Source organism: Dipodomys spectabilis, unplaced genomic scaffold (genome assembly GCF_019054845.1).
Source record: "Dipodomys spectabilis isolate Male_0828 unplaced genomic scaffold, ASM1905484v1 ptg000657l, whole genome shotgun sequence".
Taxonomy (NCBI): Eukaryota; Metazoa; Chordata; class Mammalia; order Rodentia; family Heteromyidae; genus Dipodomys; species Dipodomys spectabilis.
In genome coordinates this window covers 782,250-804,600 of record NW_024871334.1, presented here as the reverse complement: position 1 = coordinate 804,600, position 22,351 = coordinate 782,250, and the positions used below count along the sequence as shown (strand labels likewise).

The window sequence follows — 22,351 nt, the reverse complement described above, 5'->3', positions numbered from 1 at the left end:
CCCGGTCAGCCCCAGGGCCCGCTCAGCCCCAGCCAGGCTACCTTGAACAGGGTCACAGTGGTGCTGTAGAAGAGGCTCAGGAGGAAGAGAACGATGAAGGTGGAGGCCGTGGTCCAGAGGTTCTCGAAGCCCTCCTCCTCGGCGCTCACCTCTCCCTCTGTGAGGGGCACAGAAGGAGGGTCAGAGTGGGGTGGAGGCTCGCGGGGCAGTACAGTCTGGTGCTGGCTGGACGCCTGCCTGCTACCTGCCCTAGGGCTGGAGGAGGCCTGGCCAGCACAGGACGGGCTCCTTGAGCGCTAGCTGGACAGAGGAGAGCATGGCCAAGCAGCGGCAGGCAGTGAGCCCTGGCGGCAGACAGAGCACGAGAGGCGCAGCACGCGGGCGCGGGTGCAGGAAGCGCGGGCTCAGGCAGGGGCTCTGCTGTGTCCTGCTCTCTGTGCGGGGCCCAGAGCCAGGGCCGCGGGGCCGCGTGGCGGCTGACACACTGAAGCCCCTTGCTTTGGGACGGGGCAGATGGAGATGGAGATGAGGCTGCCTGTTCCCCCTTCCCGGCCAGCACTCTGACACCTGCTCCCCAGCGAAGCAGAGTCCCCACGAGTGCCTGTCCCTCCCCTCCCCCGCAGCCATGGCTCCGGGCCAGGGGACGGGAGATGAGCACGCTCGGCAAGGCCTCTGCCTGGGAATGCAGGGGCAGCTGCAGCTCAGCCCACAGGGCTGAGTGCACGGCAGGGTCTAGGGGCCACCGCAGCCAGGCAGCGTCTGGCGGGCACGTGGCCTTTGCCGGGTCTCTGTCTTCCCTCCCTGTCTCTCCTGGGCAGCTAGCTTCTGCGGCCGGCCTGGGAAGCAGGGCACATGCACTCAGACTGGTCTCCTGTGGCTTCCTACTAACGGGGAGCAGCCAAGAAGAGCAGGCCTGGACCCCGCTCGCTCTATTAGCATGTTTCCCCACACCTGGGGCTGGAGGGGCCTGCTGCCCCCACCTGGAGCCCCGGCAGGTGGGCACGCTGCATCCTCGGGCACAGAGGGGCTTTCCTAGAAGCTGCGGTGGCTCAGCCCTGGCTGTGAGCCCGGGCTTGGACCCAGGGACGGCGCCCCGGGTCAGAGGCCAGGCTGGGCTGGGCTGTGGACGTATGACTGCAGAGAAGTATGACAAGCAGAGCCATGCGGGAGAAGCCCTGAGCTAGCACAGTGCAGCAGAGCGGCCCTGCGGGCGTCTGTGCGCCTTGTCTGTGCCCACATGCACACGTGTCCCTGTGTGCAGGACTGTGCTAGGTCTGCATCTCTGGATGCACACATGTTTGTGCTCCCATGTCTGTAGTCTGTGTTTGAGTGACTGTGTTTACTTTTGCCCTGCCTCTGCTTGTGTGCACACATGTGTGTAGGTGTGCATGCATCCGTGGGGATCAGAGCCTGCCAGTGCTTGTGTGCACACATGTGTGTAGGTGTGCATGCATCCGTGGGGATCAGAGCCTGCCAGTGCTTGTGTGCACACATGTGTGTAGGTGTGCATGCATCCATGGGGCTCAGAGCCTGCCAGTGCTTGTGTGCACACATGTGTGTAGGTGTGCATGCATCCGTGGGGATCAGAGCCTGCCAGTGCTTGTGGGCACACATGTGTGTAGGTGTGCATGCATCCGTGGGGCTCAGAGCCTGCCAGTGCTTGTGGGCACACATGTGTGGTGCCTGCTTATGTGTCTCTTCCTGCTCATGAGCATTGTTTGTTGCATGCATGAGTCCATGTGTGTCCACTCGTGTCCCATGAGCCATTGCATCTCTCTGCTTAGGAATGTATGTTTGCACGTGTGCACACATTTACACGTGGGTGGCTGTCTATGTTTCCATGTGTGTGTGTTGCCACGTGCCTTCGCGCAGGGCTCCGTGTGTGCATGGTGTGGGGTGCACGGGCCCTTCCTGAGGTCACACAGAGGCAGAGCAGAGCCAAGAGGGAGGCGCTCTGCAGGGGGTGGGCACCGCCCGCCACCGTTCCCGCAGGCAAGAGCACTGCACACTCAAGACCAGCATCTTTTGAGAGGATCGTTTTATTTCTACTTTATAGAAGGCATCGCCTCACCCGCTGGCACAGTTAGATGCATGCACGCACACAGAGCCCCCGGCCCCAGAGCCTGCCTGCGGGGCCACAGGGTCAGTAGCAAGTGTTGGCTGTGTCGGACAGGATCAGGGACACGTTGTACAGAGTGGGTTTACCAGAGGACTTGTCCACGGTCCTCTCCGTCACCATGTATGGCAGGGCCTGGTGAGCCACGACGCAGGTGAAGGTCTCCCCGGAGTTCCAGTCCTCCTCGGACACCGTCAGGAGGCTGTGGGTGAAGTAGAGGCCTGGGGCCTGGGGCTCAGGCACCGGGGCGCTGGTCACGTACTTGTCCTCGGACAAGGGCCGCCCCCTGTGAAGCCACTGCACAAAGACGTCCGGGGGAGAGAAGGCCTTCACCAGGCAGCTGATTGTGGCTGACTCCCGCAGGGCCAGCTGCTCCCGGGCTGGGGGCAGCAGGTACACGGCGGGCGGGTGCTTGGCCACATCTGTGAGCAAGGAGACGGTGGTGAGTCAGGGTGGGCACGGTCAGCCGCCCTCCCGGGGCCCGGGACGGGGCCCGGACAGGGGTGGACTGGAGCCTGCCTACCTCTGTGCTTGAAGATGGTCTGCTTCACCGGGGAGGGCAGGTCCGCGTGGGTCACGGTGCACGTGAACCTCTCCCCAGACTCCCAGTCTTCCACACACACGCTGGCCTCCCCTGTGACGCTGAACGTGCCGTTCGGGTGGCTGCTGAAGTCTTTGGTCTCGGTTCTCAGGGCCTCGCCGCTCTGGCGTGTCCAGGAGATGTTCAGGCTTTCATAGGAGCCCAGGTCTGTGACCAGGCAGGACAGCCTGGCTAACTTGTTGAGGAAGATGTCAGCAAAGGAGGGGGCTGTGGTGAAGACTTGGATGTCTGTGGACGTAACTGTGGTCAACAGAACACTGCTGTCAGCACTGGGTGCCAAGCCTGGGAAGGGCTTTGCTTCCTCCCCAACAGTAGCAGCTGCCTTGCTGAGTCTGCCCGGTCCTGTTGCAGGGCGACCCTTGTCCCTTCCCGGGCCTCCCTCCCCCGCTGTCCCTGACCCTGCTCTCACACTTGACCACGCTGTGCAGCCAAGTGTCAGGAGCAGAGAGACATGTGCGGCGGAGTCTGCCATGCCTGAGTGTGTGCGTGCGCGTGCGCGTGTGTCCATGTGTACCCTGGCTAGGACCTTGGGCACTGGACTCAGAGAAAGTCACTCACCAGCATTGCACATGGATGACACATTCTTCACAAAAGTGAGTCCTTGGTGATCCACACGGCAGGTGAACACGCTTTGCCTGAGCCACTCGAGTTCGGTGATGGTCAGCTGGCTGGTGATGCTGAAGGTGCGGGGCTTGGACTCGGCGGTGGCCTCTGCCCTCACCTCTTCAGTGGTGAAGCCGGACGTCACAGGCCGTCCATCTCGTAGCCAGGACACTGTGATCTGCTTGGGGCTGAAGCCTGTGGCCTGGCAGATAAGACTGGACTTGCGTGGGCCGGGGCCAGAGAAGGCGTCTCGCGGTGGGATGAACACGGTCACATTGGGGGGCTGGTTTCCAACCTCTGCAGCGGAGGGGGGAGGCATTAGTGGGGTCTGGTCCAAGCCCCGCCCACTGTACCCGACCAGCTTCTGCGCCCACACTGGGGAGGGGTCGGCTCTCACCTGGAAGAGGCACCCGCAGGTCTTGGTTTTGTTGACCATGCTTGACTTTGCACACCAGGTAGTCGTCTGTGCCTTGCAGGACATCCTGGGAGGGCAGCAGCACCTGCGAGGTGGCCGCGAACTTGACCCCCTCCGGCAGTGTTGGGAATGTGGTGACGCCCTGTGTCACGGCGGTGTTGTTCTTGTAATTCCAGGAGAAGGAGATGGAGCTGGGCAGGAAGTCCCGTGCCAGGCAGCCCACGGCCACCAGGCTCTCATCGGACAGGGGGCTCTCGCAGGACACGAGGGGGAAGACGCTTGGGGGGGATGGGCTTGCTGGGACCCGGAGGGACAGAAAGAAAGGAGGGTGAGAAGTGCGCCCCCCGCCGTGGCCAGGCCCTGGCTCTGCCCTCCCAGGGCGGCCGCCCGCTCCGCGCCGGGTCCCCTGCAGTGCTCTAAGAGCTGCAGGTGGCTGCTAGGAGGCATGGTGCTTCTGGCACCAGGCTGGGGGGAGCGAGGGGCTCTCAGGTTGGAGATGGGCGTGTGCTAGAACTGGGATCTGGCTGTCAACAGCCAACACCATGCAGTGCCGACCCCGTGCTCAGACCAGGCTGTGTCCCAACTCCCACCAGAATGGCTCAGGCCCAGGCCCAGGCCCAGGCCCAGGCTCAGGCTCAGGCTCAGGCCCAGGCCCAGGCCCAGGCTCAGGTTCAAGCTCAGGCTCAGGCCCAGGCTCAGGCCCAGGCCCAGGCCCAGGCTCAGGCTCAGGCTCAGGCCCAGGCCCAGGCCCAGGCCCAGGCCCAGGCCCAGGCCCAGGCTCAGGCTCAAGCTCAGGCTCAGGCCCAGGCTCAGGCTCAGGCCCAGGCTCAGGCCCAGGCCCAGGCCCAGGCTCAGGCTCAGGCTCAGGCCCAGGCTCAGGCCCAGGCCCAGGCCCAGGCCCAGGCTCAGGCTCAGGCCCAGGCCCAGGCTCAGGCTCAGGCTCAGGCTCAGGCTCAGGCTCAGGCCCAGGCCCAGGCTCAGGCTCAGGCTCAGACCCAGGTCCAGGCTCAGGCTCAGGCTCAGGCTCAGACCCAGGTCCAGGCTCAGGCTCAATCTTGCTACCTCTATTTCATCTGGAGTCAGTCCAAGGTGCCAGCATGCCACACTTGGTGTGCCTGAGGCACACCCTGAGCCCAGCTCAGGCTTCGAGTTGTACACCAGAGACGCTGCTGCTCCGCCCCAGGGCAGCGCCCAGCCCAGTCATACTGAAGTCACTGTTAAGCCCCTCTAAGGGTCAGTGGGATGGGGTGAGGGGAGGTAGGATGGGAGAACACATGTAAAACCAACTTGACCCTCTACCTAGATTCAAGATCACAAACACCTGCCCAGACCCCAGGACCAATCAGTGAGGACAACACAGCCCAGATGGACCACCCAGCCTGTTGAGGTCACTTAGCTCAAAGCAGCTAGAGCTATTCAGATCAAGCCTTTCTCAGCAGCACAGCTACCTCTGGCTCTGAGCGTCAGCTCCGCTTAGCTTGAGCCAGCTCAGGACAGTTCAGCTTAGCACAATCCAGCTATGTCCAGCTCAGGCCAGCACAGGCCAGCTCAGGCCAGATCAGCTTAGCTCAATCCAGCTCCTTGGCTCACCCAAGCACAGCTCACCCTAGGCCAGCTCAGCTCAGCTCACCTCAGCCCAGCTCAGCCCAGCCTAGCTCAGCTCACCCCAGCCCAGCTCAGCTCAGCCCAGCTCAGCTCAGCCCAGACCAGCTCAGCCCAGCCCAGCTCAGCCCAGCCCAGCCCAGCTCAGCCCAGCTCAGCCCAGTTCAGCTAAGCCCAGCCCAGCTCAGCCCAGCTCAGCCTAGCTCAGCCCAGCCCAGCTCAGCCCAGCCTAGCTCAGCTCACCCCAGCCCAGCTCAGTTCAGCTCACCCCAGCCCAGCTCAGCCCAGCCCAGCCCAGCCCAGCCCAGCCCAGCTCAGCCCAGCCCAGCTCAGCTCACCCCAGCTCAGCCCAGCCCAGCTCAGCCCAGCCCAGCCCAGCTCACCCCAGCTCAGCTCACCCCAGCCCAGCTCACCCCAGCCCAGCTCACCCCAGCTCAGCCCAGCTCAGCCCAGCCCAGCTCAGCCCAGCTCAGCCCAGCCCAGCTCAGCCCAGCTCAGCTCACCCCAGCTCAGCTCACCCCAGCCCAGCTCACCCCAGCTCAGCTCAGCTCAGCTCAGCTCAACTCAGCCCAGCCCAGCCCATCTCAGCCCAGCCCATCTCAGCCCAGCCCAGCTCAGCTCAGCTCACCCCAGCCCAGCTCAGCTCAGCCCAGCCCAGCCCAGCCCAGCTCAGCCCAGCCCAGCCCAGCCCAGCCCAGCCCAGCCCAGCTCAGCCCAGCTCAGCTCAGCTCAGCCCAGCCCAGCTCAGCTCACCCCAGCCCAGCTCAGCCCAGCCCAGCCCAGCCCAGCCCAGCTCAGCTCAGCTCACCTCAGCCCAGCTCAGCCCAGCTCAGCCCAGCCCAGCCCAGCCCAGCCCAGCTCAGCCCAGCTCAGCTCAGCTCAGCTCACCCCAGCCCAGCTCACCCCAGCTCAGCCCAGCTCAGCCCAGCCCAGCTCAGCCCAGCTCAGCCCAGCCCAGCTCAGCCCAGCTCAGCTCACCCCAGCTCAGCTCACCCCAGCCCAGCTCACCCCAGCTCAGCTCAGCCCAGCCCAGCCCAGCTCAGCCCAGCTCAGCCCAGTTCAGCTAAGCCCAGCCCAGCTCAGCCCAGCTCAGCCCAGCCCAGCTCAGCCCAGCCTAGCTCAGCTCACCCCAGCCCAGTTCAGCTCACCCCAGCCCAGCTCAGCCCAGCCCAGCTCAGCCCAGCTCAGCTCAGCTCAGCCCAGCCCAGCTCAGCTCAGCTCAACCCAGCCCAGTTCAGCTCACTCCAGCCCAGCCCAGCCCAGCTCAGCTCAGCTCAGCTCAGCCCAGCTAAGCTCACCCCAGCCCAGCTCACCCCAGCCCAGCTCACCCCAGCCCAGCCCAGCTCAGCTCAGCTCACCCCAGCCCAGCTCAGCCCAGCCCAGCCCAGCCCATCTCAGCTCACCCCAGCCCAGCCCAGCCCAGCTCAGCTCACTCCAGCCCAGTTCAGCTCAGCTCAGCTCACCCCAGCCCAGTTCAGCTCACCCCAGCCCAGCTCAGCCCAGCCCAGCCCAGCTCAGCTCAGCCCAGCCCAGCTCAGCTCAGCCCAGCCCAACCCAGCTCAGCTCAGCTCAGCTCAGCCCAGCTCAGCCCAGCCCAGCCCAGCCCAGCCCAGCACAGCCCAGCCCAGCCCAGCTCAGCCCAGCTCAGCCCAGCCCAGCTCAGCCCAGCTCAGCTCAGCTCACCCCAGCCCAGCCCAGCTCACCCCAGCTCAGCTCACCCCAGCCCAGCTCAGCCCAGCCCAGCTCAGCTCAGCCCAGCCCAGCCCAGTCCAGCTCAGCTCACCCCAGCCCAGCTCAGCCCAGCCCAGCCCAGCCCAGTCCAGCTCAGCTCAGCCCAGCCCAGTTCAGCTCAGCTCAGCTCACCCCAGCCCAGTTCAGCTCACCCCAGCCCAGCCCAGCCCAGCCCAGCCCAGCTCAGCCCAGCCCAGCTCAGCTCACCCCAGCTCAGCTCACCCCAGCCCAGCTCAGCCCAGCCCAGCCCAGTTCAGCTCAGCTCAGCTCACCCCAGCCCAGCTCAGCCCAGCCCAGCCCAGTTCAGCTCAGTTCAGCTCAGTTCAGCTCACCCCAGCCCAGCTCAGCCCAGCCCAGCTCAGCTCAGCCCAGCCCAGTTCAGCTCAGCTCAGCTCACCCCAGCCCAGTTCAGCTCACCCCAGCCCAGCCCAGCCCAGCTCAGCCCAGCCCAGCTCAGCTCACCCCAGCTCAGCTCACCCCAGCCCAGCTCAGCCCAGCCCAGCCCAGCTCAGCTCAGCCCAGCCCAGCCCAGCTCAGCTCACCCCAGCCCAGCTCAGCCCAGCCCAGCCCAGCTCAGCTCAGCCCAGCCAGCCCAGCTCAGCCCAGCCCAGCTCAGCCCAGCCCAGCTCAGCCCAGCTCAGCTCAGCTCAGCCCAGCCCAGCTCAGCTCAGCTCAGCCCAGCCCAGCTCAGCTCAGCCCAGCCCAGCCCAGCTCACCCCAGCCCAGCCCAGCTCACCCCAGCTCAGCTCAGTTCAGCCCAGCCCAGCCCAGCCCAGCTCAGCTCAGTTCAGCTCACCCCAGCCCAGTTCAGCTCAGCTCAGCTCACCCCAGCCCAGTTCAGCTCACCCCAGCCCAGCTCAGCTCAGCCCAGCTCAGCCCAGCTCAGTTCACCCCAGCCCAGCCCAGCCCAGCTCAGCTCAGTTCAGCCCAGCCAGCCCAGCTCAGCTCAGTTCAGCCCAGCCCAGCCCAGCTCAGCTCAGCTCAACTCAGCCCAGCCCAGCTCAACTCAGCTCACCCCAGCTCAACTCAGTTTACCCCAGCTCAGTTCAGCTCAGCCCAGCTCAGCTCAGCTCACCCCAGCTGCACTCAGCTCAGTTTAGCCCAGCTCAGCTCAGCTCAGCTCAGCTCAGCTCAGCCCTGTTCATTCTGGTTAGCTCCGGCCGCGTGGCCAGCCTGGTTCTTCTCTAGCCTTCTGAACAATGCTATAAGTCATTCCTGAAGAGCCAGGCCAAGGCACTTGTGTCAGCGAAGCCTGATTCCTCCCATGGCCCTGGCTCTCTGCCTACCACTGCTCTGCCTTTCGACGTCCAAGCTGGCTCATTTGCCTTAGCCTTCAATAACCGGGAAGAGTATTTCCTGCCAACTGTAAAACTTACTAAAACACCTTGGAGTTCAGATAGAAATACATAAGGTCATTTCCAATGACAAGCTATTTGTTCTCCAGAGTCCACTGCTTTGCCAAGGGTAGGGGGCACCTAAGGGGAGTCTAGACTCCCCTAGAGCCGCTGACTCCCTCAGGACCCCTTATCCAGAATCACTCCATTCTGAGTGTAAAATTAGCTTCCGGCCTTAATGTCACTCTAGATTAAAACCATCATCAGCAACAACCAGAATGTCTATCAGAATTTACCACTGAACAACTCTTCTGTTGGCCATAAAAGCTCTTTAGAAGTCACAAGAAAGAGGGAAAACTCAAACTTGCAGCTAAAACTTAAACGGAGACCCTGTTGGTGGTCTTTTGTGTATTTTAAGCAGCACAATCAATAGTTGATATGCAGCCCAGCATCCTGTTTCTCCTTGAAGGGAGAGTTCTCTCTTTTAGGGAGAGTTGAAGGTAAATGACCCAGGCAATTGTCACTCAAAGAAGTCACGCATCCATCCTCCCCACCAAGACGACGGCTGAGGACTGATCCCCTTCAACGAGAAGACACTTGAAGAGCGGCATATCGCAGAGCGAGCTGCCTTCGGCTTACCGTGCCGGCGCGGGGTCACTGGGGGTCCGGGGTCTGTGCGTGGAGTGATTCCTCCAGGCCCATGAAAAATGCCCGAGTCATGGACAGCCAGTGGACGGGTGGTGGAAGCCACAACTGCATATTTGCCCGTCTGAGGGATAGCCAGGAGGCCTAGGCCTGGCCAGCGGCAGCCTACCTTCAGCCGCCGCACCCGCACCCCTTCAACAGGGGCGGCTGGTGGCTGTTCAGAGCAGAGCTTGTTTGTCCACAGGGGTACAAATTCCTTTCTTTTGCACTCTGACTGGGTTCCTTCTTAATTTACCAACTAATATACTTAACTGAAATAATCCAAGAAAATTCTACCCATTTAACCAAAGATTTATCTCAAGAAGTGGTCATGGTAGATACTTAGGAAGGTATCGTTATCAGAATATCAAAGTTTTTCTTCTTAATCATAAGGAGAAAATTGACAAGATTATAGTTATGTAAAAATATGGCTTCAGATATTGGGGGAAAAGGTTAAATTGATTATCACAGAGAGCAACAGCAAAGTAACTAAAAGAATTTTTTTAAATTAGCAATAAAAGATAAAATGCCTGAAGGCAGTTCAGTTTCTTAGTTGTCAAACCTTACTTAAAAATTAGTATTATTTAGAAGTGGATAAGCTAATTTTCAGCAAATGAGAAGTCGGTAAGCTTAGACTGAAAAATTGAATGCACAAAGTTAAAAGAGGATCTTTCCAGTTTCGGTCAGGATCCTCACTTTATTTTAGAAATGCAAATTATCCAGGTGTTGTTTTGCTCAGTGGGAACTTTCAGATCTGTGGTGCTGGGCAAAACATTTCAAAACCACATTTTGACAACGATAGCTATAAATTCACCCGTTGTGGGTTTTTTTGGTTCCTGAAATAGACTTGACATGATTAGCTTCCTGATGCCCGCAGCAGGTGTCCTGGCGGGGGGGGGGGGGGGGGGGGCATCTTGACTCTAACTCAGCAACTGCTCCTGGCATTGCTCAACCAATTAAAAAATAAACTTAATTTGTTTTGATCAAATCTCAGTCCTGAACCAAGGGTGGCTCCTTGGCTGGACTCGGAATACCAATTCCAAATGCCTCATGACAACTGAGGGATAAGAATTCTAAACGCCTAGACATTACAAAATCAAATACAGTTGAGAGAAGAATTCTAAACGCCTAGACATTAAAAAATCAAATACAGTTGAGAGAATTCTAAACACCTAGACATTAAAAAATCAAATACAGTTGAGAGTCTCTCATGTTTCTAAGTTACACTTTGCTTCCTGGGAGCCCCTTCAAAGACAGCCTTGTCTTCTAACACTCAGGCTCTCCGGTCGGTCGGCTTTTTCTCGCAGACGCTCCCCCCACCCCCCGGCCTCCCCAAACCGCTGGGCAGCGGCTGCCCTTTCTCTCAAGAAAGGCACATCCATCACAAGACCGACACCAAATACACTTTTCCAGACAATTCTCTTTCCAACCAATATAGAACTTAAGACACAATGTAGCTCAGCACATCCCTTGCTGTGTGGAAGAAAGCCTTCCACCCGGACCATCGGCCTGGCTACCACGCCCCGCAGATGCTGTCACCAGCGGGCGACTCCCACGCGGAGTCGCCCAGCACAGTCGCGGTTGCCCTCCGGTCACTGGGACCGGCTTAGCATCATGTCTGTCCCTGGAGCCACACCAGCAGAGGTGCCTGTCCTTAGTCCAGCTTTCCAAAAGCATCAGAAAACCCAAGGAGGCTCTCAGAGCCCAGAGACGCTCCAGCCCCTGGCTGTCCCTGCCCAGCCTGCCTGGGTCCCTCTGGGGACACGTCCCAAGGACCGCTCTGTGATGCTCAGCAAACCCCACAGGCAGAAGATGAAGGCCCCAGAGAGGCAGTTCTTACCTGAGGAGACGGTGACTTGGGTCCCCAGACCCCAGATATCTAAGGCATTATCACAATGGTGGAGTCCCCATCCACATCCTACATAAACCTCGGTGCTTTACTGCCACGGCCCCTGTCACCCACACTCCAACTGGTCTCAGACACCACATCAGAGCTGACAGTTCAGGTTATTATCCTAGATGGCCCTTGCTCCCACTGGCCAGACGCGGCTGGAGCCACCAAAAATTCCAGTCTAGACTCTCAAAAGCCAAACTGCCACTGGCCTGGAAAGTGTGACTTCCAATGAGTAAGTCCCCAGTTCGCCTAGGAGCGTAGCCGTCCCTGAACGGGGGCAGATCCAGCTGGCCGCAGCCGTCCCAGGCTGGCCCGCAGAGGAGGGGGCCACCCCACAGCCAGTGAGGAGAACCGTCCTGGGCTCCCCTGGCCCAGCTTTGGGATCTGCAGGCCCGTTTGTGGGGACCCTCTCACTAGCTCCCTTTCTGAGTCCCCCAAATGATCTGGATCAAGTGCAGTTAAACTAAGAAAAAGGCAGGACCCACTAGAGGAAAAGGAGACCAGGGTCCCATCCCAGGCAATCAACCATGGGAGGGCACTTGGTGAGAACAGGGGTCTTCCCGGGTCCTCTGGACAGGAGCCCCATGAGGACCGGGGACAGTAGCGACTGGGGACCCTGGTGGCCAAGGAGAGCCTGGACCCGCGGCGGGGTCCCGGCTGCAGAATCCACAAGTAGAAGGCATCTGTCTGTGGAGTCGGAGACCCCTCTTCCCGGACCCCAGGCTGCCTTGTCCACACCGACCTGAGATTCAGACACACTCGCTTTCCCTCCCCTCCAAATAGTGCAAACTTCTCCAAAGTAAGTAGAGGAGAGGGGCTGAAAGGACTCACCTGAGGAGACGGTGACCAGGGTGCCCTGGCCCCAGTAGTCAAAGTAGTCACACTGCCTCAGACCCCTTTAGGGCATCTACAAAAACCTGACGCCCCCAGGAGCCCGGCTGGCCTGCCTCCCCTGGTTACCACAGCCCAGTGTGGCCCTTAGCTCCCCCCGTCCTGTCCCTCAGAAAAGCCATCCGCAGGACGCAGAGCCCACAGCCCCAGAGACTGCAGTGACCCCGAGACGGCTCTACGCAAAACAACGGACCCATGGCACGGTCTTTCCCAGTTCCAGACAGAGGCAGAAAGAAAACCAGCTTACCTGAGGAGACGGTGACCAGGGTGCCCTGGCCCCAGAAATCCAAGTACCAGTAACACAGTATCTGCTTTCCTGCTGGCCCTGTTCATAAACTCCCCACCCTTCCTCCCAACACTTCTCAGACGCAGGACTCACCTGAGGAGACGGTGACCAGGGTTCCGGAGCCCCAGTAAGCAAAGTAGTCACACTGCCTCAGACCCCTTTAGGGCATCTACAAAAACCTGACTCCCCAGGAGCCCAGCTGGCCTGCCTCCCCTGGTTACCACAGCCCAGTGTGGCCCTCAGCTCTCCCTGTCCTCCACCCCCACGCCTCAGAAAAGCCATTGGCAGGATGCAGAACCCACAGCCCAGAGACCCCCGTGAGTCCCAGACAGCTATACACAAAACAGTGGACCCGTGGCATGGTTTTTCCCAGTTCCAGACAGAGGCAGAAAGAAAACCAGCTTACCTGAGGAGACGGTGACCAGGGTGCCCTGGCCCCAGTGCTCAAAGTAATCATAGACACAGTGAGCTAGCCCTGTACTTGAGGCCATAGAATACCAAAGCCATGGTCTCCCAGACCCCTTGAGAGTCTGCTCTCTGCTTGAAGATGTGGCCACGCCCACCCACAGCCCTGGCAAACTCTGACACCTGCCTCAGATCCTGACACCTGCCTCAGATCCTGACACCTGCCTCTTGGTTCCCAGCAGGCTGTGGGCTACAGGGCCCCTGCCTCACCCCTCTGATATTGATTTCAGGGCTCCAGTCCCCATCCATGCCACTCTCTTCTGCTGGCCTCCTGTCCCTCAGGAAAGCTCCTCTCACCCTCCAAGATGGACAAAGTCTCTTCTGTCCTGATTTCTTCAGATCTGTGGAGCTCTGCAGGCTGCCCTAAGAAAGCTTTTGAGCTGGGTTTTTGTAGAACTGTCCATCACTGTGGTTCCAGTTAGCACTGTGGTTCCTTGCTCAGCCAAAACCTCCTGTCAGCCACAGAGCTCCTGGCTCCTCCCATCCCAGTTGCCCAGTCGGGAGCCAACCACAACCCCAGAGAAGATCACTCATGCAGGAAGTTGCCCAGAACCTCTCACTTTTAGGAATTAGAGTGGACATGAGGCAGATTGCACCCCTGTCTTTCACTCACCTGGAGTGTCAGCTGGAGAAAGGCCTGCCCTGGCGGTGGTGTGGTGCCTCTCCTGGGTGGTGATGACCCAGGCACCAGAGGTGGGCATCCCTGCGGTGAGCCCTGGGACTCCAGGCATTCTTCCTGCTCAGTGTCCTCCACGATGATGATGGCAGCTGTCTTAGTGCTGGGTCGCCTGCTTCTGGGGATGGCTGTGTCCTTATCTGTCTCTCTGGAGCTTCTAGGCCTTCGGGAAGAGTCTGAGCTCTGCCGTGGATGGGTGCAAGTGGAGGGCTAAGTGGTCAGACCGGCACAGGCTGTCCTCACCTGACCTTGCGTGGTCCTCAGGGAGAGAGAAGGCTCTATGCATTACTTATAAGACCTTGGGCCAGGCTAGACCCCTTAGTGAAGAAGGAGTAGAATTTTAAGGAGTTGAGGAGGCATAGAGGTCAGGTGTAAGCAGGGCCTGGGAACTGACACATGGGCCACTGAGGAAGGAGGCAGGGTACTCCCGGAAGTGCTACTCAGGGAGGACATGGGAGACGACATGCTGAAATGTCTGTGGGAGACGGGAAGTAAATGCCAGGTCATGGGACAGCCTGCAGATCCATTCTAGGGGAACCCTGGAGTCCGATACTGAGACTGCAGGATCACTGGCATGCTATCCTGAGACTCTGCAGATCACTGGCATGCTATCCCAACTCTGCAGGACCACTGGCGTGCTATTCTGAAACTCTGTAGGATCACTGGCTTGCTATCCTGAGACTCTGCAGGATCACTGGAGTTCGATACTGAGACTCTGCAGGATCACTGGAGTCCAATCCGGAGACTCTGCAGGATCCCTGGCATGTTATCCCGAGACTCTGCAGGATCTCTGGTGTTCTATCCTGAGACTCTGCAGGATCACTAGTGTGCTATCCCAAGACTCTGCAGGATCTCTGGTGTTCGATCACTAGTGTGCTATCCCGAGACTCTGCAGAATCTCTGGTGTTCGATCACTAGTGTGCTATCCTGTGACTCTGCAGGATCTCTGGTGTTCTATCCTGAGACTCTGCAGGATCACTAGTGTGCTATCCTGAGACTCTGCAGGATCACTGGAGTCCGATACTGAGACTCTGCAGGATCACTGGAGTCCAATCCGGAGACTCTGCAGGATCCCTGGCATGTTATCCCGAGACTCTGCAGGATCACTGGAGTGCTATCCCGAGACTCTGCAGGATCACTGGAGTCCGATACTGAGACTCTGCAGGATGCCTGGTGTGCTATCCCGAGACTCTGCAGGATCTCTGGCATGCTATCCCAAGACTCTGCAGGATCACTGGCGTGCTATCCCGAGACTCTGCAGGATCACTGGCGTGCTATCCCGAGACTCTGCAGGATCACTGGAGTCCAATCCGGAGACTCTGCAGGATCACTGGCATGTTATCCCGAGACTCTGCAGGATCTCTGCTGTTCTATCCTGAGACTCTGCAGGATCACTAGTGTGCTATCCCGAGACTCTGCAGGATCTCTGGTGTTCGATCACTAGTGTGCTATCCTGAGACTCTGCAGGATCTCTGGTGTGCTATCCTGAGACTCTGCAGGATCCCTGGCATGTTATCCCGAGACTCTGCAGGATCTCTGGTGTGCTATCCGGTGACTCTGCAGGATCTCTGGTGTTCTATCCTGAGACTCTGCAGGGTCACTAGTGTGTTATCCTGAGACTCTGCAGGATCACTGGAGTCCGATACTGAGACTCTGCAGGATCACTGGAGTCCAATCCGGAGACTCTGCAGGATCCCTGGCATGCTATCCCAAGACTCTGCAGGATCACTGGAGTCCAATCCGGAGACTCTGCAGGATCCCTGGCATGTTATCCCGAGACTCTGCAGGATCACTGGAGTGCTATCCCGAGACTCTGCAGGATCACTGGAGTCCGATACTGAGACTCTGCAGGATGCCTGGCATGCTATCCCAAGACTCTGCAGGATCACTGGCGTGCTATCCCAAGACTCTGCAGGATCACTGGCATGCTATCCCGAGACTCTGCAGGATCTCTGGCATGCTATCCCAAGACTCTGCAGGATCACTGGCGTGCTATCCTGAGACTCTGCAGGATCACTGGTGTGCTATCCCGAGACTCTGCAGGATCTCTGGCATGCTATCCTAAGACTCTGCAGGATCTCTGGCATGCTATCCCAAGACTCTGCAGGATCACTGGCATGCTATCCCGAGACTCTGCAGGATCTCTGGCGTGCTATCCCGAGACTCTGCAGGATCTCTGGCATGCTATCCCAAGACTCTGCAGGATCACTGGAGTCTGATACTGAGACTCTGCAGGATCACTGGAGACCTACCCTGAGGCTATGTGCTGGAACCTCCACTGTGGTGCAACACTGCTGTCCCACGTTCCCTTTGATTTAGGATCAAACAGAACCCCTTGCAGTCTCTTCCTCCTGTCATCTATTTTGGGGCTGTTAAAATTGATCATTTGAGAGGGTAGGACTGCCTTGCCCCTTCAGGAAGTGCTTGCTTCCGCAGTTAGCGCCTCAGTTCCGGACTGGGGCAGGGTGTGCTTCGCCCAGCCCCCACCTGGTCTGCATGCATCCCGGACTGCAAACATTCTGGAGCTCCCACACTGCAGACTCTGTCTGCCTTCTGAGGCCTGGTCCTCTCCAAGTGTGGCACGTCCTGAGGGTCCACGTGAGGATCTGACATTCAGAGGGTCCTCAGACTAGATACTCGTCCTCCCCATTTCTTCCGGCCACCATGTGTAGAACTGTCAAAGGTCGGAGGTCAGGGCACCCAGTGCTTCATAATCAGTCCTGATGATGACCTCACCGTGTCACACACAGTGAGTCCTGACCACGTCCGCACCATGTCACACACAGTGAGTCCTGACCACGACCCCACCGTGTCACACACAGTGAGTCCTGACCACGTCCCCATAATGTCACACACAGTGAGTCCTGACCACGTCCTCACCGTGTCACACACAGTGAGTCCTGACCACGTCCCCACCGTGTCACACACAGTGAGTCCTGACCACGTCCGCACCGTGTCACACACAGTGAGTCCTGACCACGTCCCCATAATGTCACACACAGTGAGTCCTGACCACGTCCTCACCGTGTCACACACAGTGAGTCCTGACCACGTCCCCCCCGTGTCACACACAGTGAGTCCTGACCACGTCCCCATAATGTCACACACAGTGAGTCCTGACCACGACTCCCCCGTGTCACACACAGTGAGTCCTGACCACGTCCCCACCGTGTCACACACAGTGAGTCCTGACCACGACTCCCCCGTGTCACACACAGTGAGTCCTGACCACGTCCTCACCGTGTCACACACAGTGAGTCCTGACCACGTCCCCACCGTGTCACACACAGTGAGTCCTGACCACGTCCCCCCCGTGTCACACACAGTGAGTCCTGACCACGTCCCCCCCGTGTCACACACAGTGAGTCCTGACCACGTCCCCATAATGTCACACACAGTGAGTCCTGAACACGACTCCCCCGTGTCACACACAGTGAGTCCTGACCACGTCCCCACCGTGTCACACACAGTGAGTCCTGACCACGTCCCCACCGTGTCACACACAGTGAGTCCTGACCACGTCCCCCCTGTGTCACAGTGAGTCCTGACCACGTCCCCACCGTGTCACACACAGTGAGTCCTGACCACGTCCTCACCGTGTCACAGTGAGTCCTGACCACGTCCCCCCCGTGTCACACACAGTGAGTCCTGACCACGTCCCCACCGTGTCACACACAGTGAGTCCTGACCACGTCCCCACCGTGTCACACACAGTGAGTCCTGACCACGACTCCCCCGTGTCACACACAGTGAGTCCTGACCACGGCCCCCCCGTGTCACACACAGTGAGTCCTGACCACGTCCCCACCATGTCACACACAGTGAGTCCTGACCACGTCCCCATAATGTCACACACAGTGAGTCCTGACCACGTCCTCACCGTGTCACAGTGAGTCCTGACCACGACCCCCCTGTGTCACACACAGTGAGTCCTGACCACGGCCCCCCCGTGTCACACACAGTGAGTCCTGACCACGACCCCACCGTGTCACACACAGTGAGTCCTGACCACGTCCTCACTCACCGTGTCACACACAGTGAGTCCTGACCATGTCCCCCCCGTGTCACACACAGTGAGTCCTGACCATGTCCCCCCCGTGTCACACACAGTGAGTCCTGACCATGTCCCCCCCGTGTCACACACAGTGAGTCCTGACCACGTCCCCACCGTGTCACACACAGTGAGTCCTGACCACGACCCCACCGTGTCACACACAGTGAGTCCTGACCACGTCCCCACCATGTCACACACAGTGAGTCCTGACCACGTCCCCCCCGTGTCACACACAGTGAGTCCTGACCACGTCCCCACCGTGTCACACACAGTGAGTCCTGACCACGTCCCCCCCGTGTCACACACAGTGAGTCCTGACCACGTCCCCCCCGTGTCACAGTGAGTCCTGACCACGTCCCCCCCGTGTCACAGTGAGTCCTGACCACGTCCCCCCCGTGTCACAGTGAGTCCTGACCACGTCCCCCCCGTGTCACACACAGTGAGTCCTGACCACGTCCCCACCATGTCACACACAGTGAGTCCTGACCACGTCCCCACCGTGTCACAGTGAGTCCTGACCACGTCCCCCCCGTGTCACAGTGAGTCCTGACCACGTCCTCACCGTGTCACACACAGTGAGTCCTGACCACGTCCCCACCGTGTCACACACAGTGAGTCCTGACCACGTCCCCACCGTGTCACACACAGTGAGTCCTGACCACGTCCCCACCGTGTCACACACAGTGAGTCCTGACCACGTCCCCATAATGTCACACACAGTGAGTCCTGACCACGGCCCCCCCGTGTCACACACAGTGAGTCCTGACCACGTCCCCACCGTGTCACACACAGTGAGTCCTGACCACGTCCCCCCCGTGTCACAGTGAGTCCTGACCACGTCCCCACCGTGTCACACACAGTGAGTCCTGACCACGTCCCCCCCGTGTCACACACAGTGAGTCCTGACCACGTCCCCACCGTGTCACACACAGTGAGTCCTGACCACGTCCCCATAATGTCACACACAGTGAGTCCTGACCACGTCCCCCCCGTGTCACACACAGTGAGTCCTGACCACGTCCCCCCCGTGTCACACACAGTGAGTCCTGACCACGTCCCCACCGTGTCACACACAGTGAGTCCTGACCACGTCCCCACCGTGTCACACACAGTGAGTCCTGACCACGTCCCCCCCGTGTCACACACAGTGAGTCCTGACCACGTCCCCACCGTGTCACACACAGTGAGTCCTGACCACGTCCCCCCCGTGTCACACACAGTGAGTCCTGACCACGTCCCCACCGTGTCACACACAGTGAGTCCTGACCACGTCCCCACCGTGTCACACACAGTGAGTCCTGACCACGTCCCCACCGTGTCACACACAGTGAGTCCTGACCACGTCCCCACCGTGTCACACACAGTGAGTCCTGACCACGTCCCCACCGTGTCACACACAGTGAGTCCTGACCACGTCCCCACCGTGTCACACACAGTGAGTCCTGACCACGTCCCCACCGTGTCACACACAGTGAGTCCTGACCATGTCCCCACTGTGTCACACACAGTGAGTCCTGACCACGACCCCCCCGTGTCACACACAGTGAGTCCTGACCACGTCCCCATAATGTCACACACAGTGAGTCCTGACCACGTCCTCACCGTGTCACACACAGTGAGTCCTGACCACGTCCCCACCGTGTCACACACAGTGAGTCCTGACCACGTCCCCACCGTGTCACAGTGAGTCCTGACCACGTCCCCACCGTGTCACACACAGTGAGTCCTGACCACGTCCTCGCCGTGTCACACACAGTGAGTCCTGACCACGTCCCCACCGTGTCACACACAGTGAGTCCTGACCACGTCCCCACCGTGTCACACACAGTGAGTCCTGACCACGTCCCCATAATGTCACACACAGTGAGTCCTGACCACGTCCCCCCCGTGTCACACACAGTGAGTCCTGACCACGTCCCCCCCGTGTCACACACAGTGAGTCCTGACCACGTCCCTACCGTGTCACACACAGTGAGTCCTGACCACGTCCTCGCCGTGTCACACACAGTGAGTCCTGACCACGTCCCCACCGTGTCACACACAGTGAGTCCTCAACCTGTCGTAACTCTTTTGCAGCATAAATGTCCCTGTTGGAAGCACATCCCTGTCCTGTTCACCTGTGGCCTATCCTGGAAGGCACAGCTGTGTTACAGGCGTGTTACAGGCATGTGCTCCCGCAAGTGACACACAATGGGATGATGGATCAGTGCAAAGTGCCAGGGCAGAGGCTGTTTGCCTGAGAGAGGGCCCGAGAGGGCCTTGGATTGACTGTGCTCCTCACGTTTGATCTGGAGATGTCGCAGAGGAGGCTTGACATCTGCTCAGAGGTGACTGATGGTGCTCACGGTGGGACGGGGTGGGTCAGGTGATCCTTCAGGTGTGAGTGCCCCTGAGCCCTGGGGGCTCATCGGGCCCCCCCAGGCCTGACTCTGCAGCAGACTGGCTGGAGCAGAAGCTGTGAGGACGCCACAGGCTCCTCAGGAGCAGAGGGTGCGGCCTCGGACCCTGGACGCCATGGGCTCCTCAGGAGCAGAGGGTGCGGCCTCGGGCCCTGGACGCAGGGCGTGCTTGATTCCGGGGAGGGAAGTGTCCACGCTCTCACATTGCTCTGCTCAGAAAGGGGTTCTGCTGCATTTAGTGGGTCCTAAGTGCTACAAAGGGATGTGGTGCTGCTCCTGGGACGCCACAGGTGTGACAGGAGCGGGGAGGGAGAGTCAGGTGAGAACAAGCAGACTGCCTCTGCCTGTACCCTGAGCCCTGGAGGCAGCGGGAAGCAAGAGTGAGGAGGAGGAGCAGAGCAGTGGGAGAGGCGCCGCTCATGCTGTCGAGCCATCGGGTGATGTGTAGGGAGCATGATATTGGAGAGACCTTGCTCATACCCACACTCCACACAGCTCAGAGAAAGGGCTGATGGGAGCAACCCTGAGCAGTGGAGAGAATATCATCCCACCTGGAGGAAGGGGACTGGCGAGGGCAGGGATGTCTTCAGCCACAGTAGCCAGCTGTGCCTCACCCTGTGGCAGCGCCTGGGGTGCCCAGTGAGGTCTGCGTCGCATCTTGGCACTCGCTTTAGAGGAGAGAGGCCATGGCAGTCAGAAGCACCTGCGCAGGCAGCCAGGGCAGCAAGGCGTGGTCATGGCCCCTCTGGCTTTCCAAACGAAGGAGCCCTTATCTTCTTCACACCTCCGTGCGGGAACATTGCCACATGCCCTGGCTGAGCTGTCCCCACACCCCAGAGGGGCCTGCTGCTAATCAGCCCCTTGTTTTGCTCTCTCCTCTCTGGGGTAGGAGCTGCTGCTCCTGTGATGGGTCTCAATGATGGAGCCAGGTTTTGGGGCCAGAATCCGAGACTGAGACCAGAGGACTGTGAGCTCACTTGCTTCTTTGGGGCAGGAGCACACCTCCCTCACCCCTTCCTTTCCATGAAGTCCAGAATACATCAGGCCAATCTGGATGTGCAGCCAACAGCACCCAGAGGGAAGAGCGCTGTTGGGGCCGGGTGAGTCTTGCTCTGTATCTGCACTGCCCAGCCCTCTGCTTCTGCAGCAATGTCCCAAGTTTCCTCCGGAGGTCATGCCAGCTCTTACCCCTCCCTCACGTTCCTAAAGACAGAGCCTACCCTAAGTGTCCAGTTGGTAGCACGGGAGAAGAGTAGCTTGTTCCCTTGGGTTCCTGGAGGGTTCCCAAGATCACTGGCCATAGCTGACTGCCCAGACTATGCTGGAGAGGAGGATGGTCTCTCATAGATGAAACTCCAGCATGAGGCAGATCCAGAAACATACAACATCAAGAATCCTACCCCTGGGCTGGGAAGGTGGCTCAGTGGTAGAGCGCTTGCCTTGCATGCCTAAGGCCCTGGGTTCGATTCCTCAGCACCACATAAGCAGAAAAAAAAAGCCGGAAGTGGTGCTGTGGCTCAAGTGGTAGAGCGCTAGCCTTGAGCTGAAGAGCTGAGGGACAGCGCCCAGGCCCAGAGTTCAGGCCCCACAACCAGACCCCCCCCCCCCAAAAAAAGAATCCTACCCCCCATCCTTGGCTATGTGCTGTCTTTATACCCAAAAGTGCCCACCATTTTTCTGCCCTGTGAGCAGAGACATGTTTTTACAGGGGTGCCATGTCTTCTCTGAGCTAAGACAGCTCCTCAGGAAGCCTCAGGCAGGGCTGGGCCAAGCTCCTTTGGCAGTAAACAGGGCAGGGCCTTCCCGTTTGCAGCTGTGCTAGGTGATGCCCTTCCCTTCCCAGAGGAGGAAGCATGGGGAGAGGATGTAAGAATCATCTGCCACAAACCTTGACATTTATGGCAGAGAAAAGAAGTGAATTTCCCCAGGATTGTTAGTTTGTTAACGTTATTTCAGCTTTTTTTTGTTACTGTTGTTGCTGGTCCTGGGGATTGAACGCTGAGTCTGGGTCTTGTCCCTGAGTTTCTTTCTGCTCAAGGCTAGTGTTCTACCACTTAAGCCCCAGCACTGTTTCCAGATATTGGAGATAAGAGTCCCTTGGGGGATGGAGGGGTTGGGGAAGTGGGGAAGGAAGAGATGGTAGGGGAAAAAGAAAGGAGGTAACAATGCTCAATAGGAAGTGTACTCATTACCTTACTCATGTAACTGTAACCCCTCTGTGCAGTATTTTTACAATAAAAATATATACTAAAAAAAGAGTCTCACAGACTCCTGCCTGGACTGGCTTTGAACCTCAATTCTCAAACTCAGCTTCCTGAGTAGCTAGGATTATGTGAGCCAGCAGTGCCTGGCTTTTTTTTTTCCTTTAAAATCTTTTACCTGTAATAGTTGTGCGTACATGGATTTGGAGTAATTGTTTTTTGTGGGGTTTTTTTTTTTTTTGGACCCAACTGAAGGCTTCTTTCTCTATCAGACAAGTTCAAACCACCACATTTAACAGGCAAGTTCAAACTATAAAACTGAATTCGGAAATCCTTACCCAAAAGACCATCAGAGACCATCACCAATGTAAAAGCAAGAGTCTTTATTGCAAGCTTGAG

The 22,351-nt window shown here is 58.8% G+C and overlaps 1 long non-coding RNA gene and 1 gene segment (V, D, J or C); one reads left to right on the top strand and one right to left on the bottom strand.

Annotated features, from left to right (window-relative positions):
• The window catches only part of LOC122101352, a 61,209-nt gene that overhangs the window by 357 nt on the left and 38,501 nt on the right, over positions 1–22,351 (bottom strand). Inside the window, 6 exon segments of the C gene segment in view lie at positions 42–157; positions 2,206–2,538; positions 2,640–2,957; positions 3,276–3,617; positions 3,718–4,032; positions 12,564–12,600. Coding sequence covers positions 42–157; positions 2,206–2,538; positions 2,640–2,957; positions 3,276–3,617; positions 3,718–4,032; positions 12,564–12,600 — 1,461 coding nt within the window.
• Positions 11,812–22,351, top strand: part of LOC122101372 — a 52,170-nt gene continuing 41,630 nt past the window's right edge. Inside the window, exons 1-2 of the long non-coding RNA XR_006146367.1 lie at positions 11,812–11,854; positions 19,506–19,507. This is a non-coding gene — a long non-coding RNA (uncharacterized LOC122101372). The remainder of the gene's footprint in view (positions 11,855–19,505; positions 19,508–22,351) is intronic.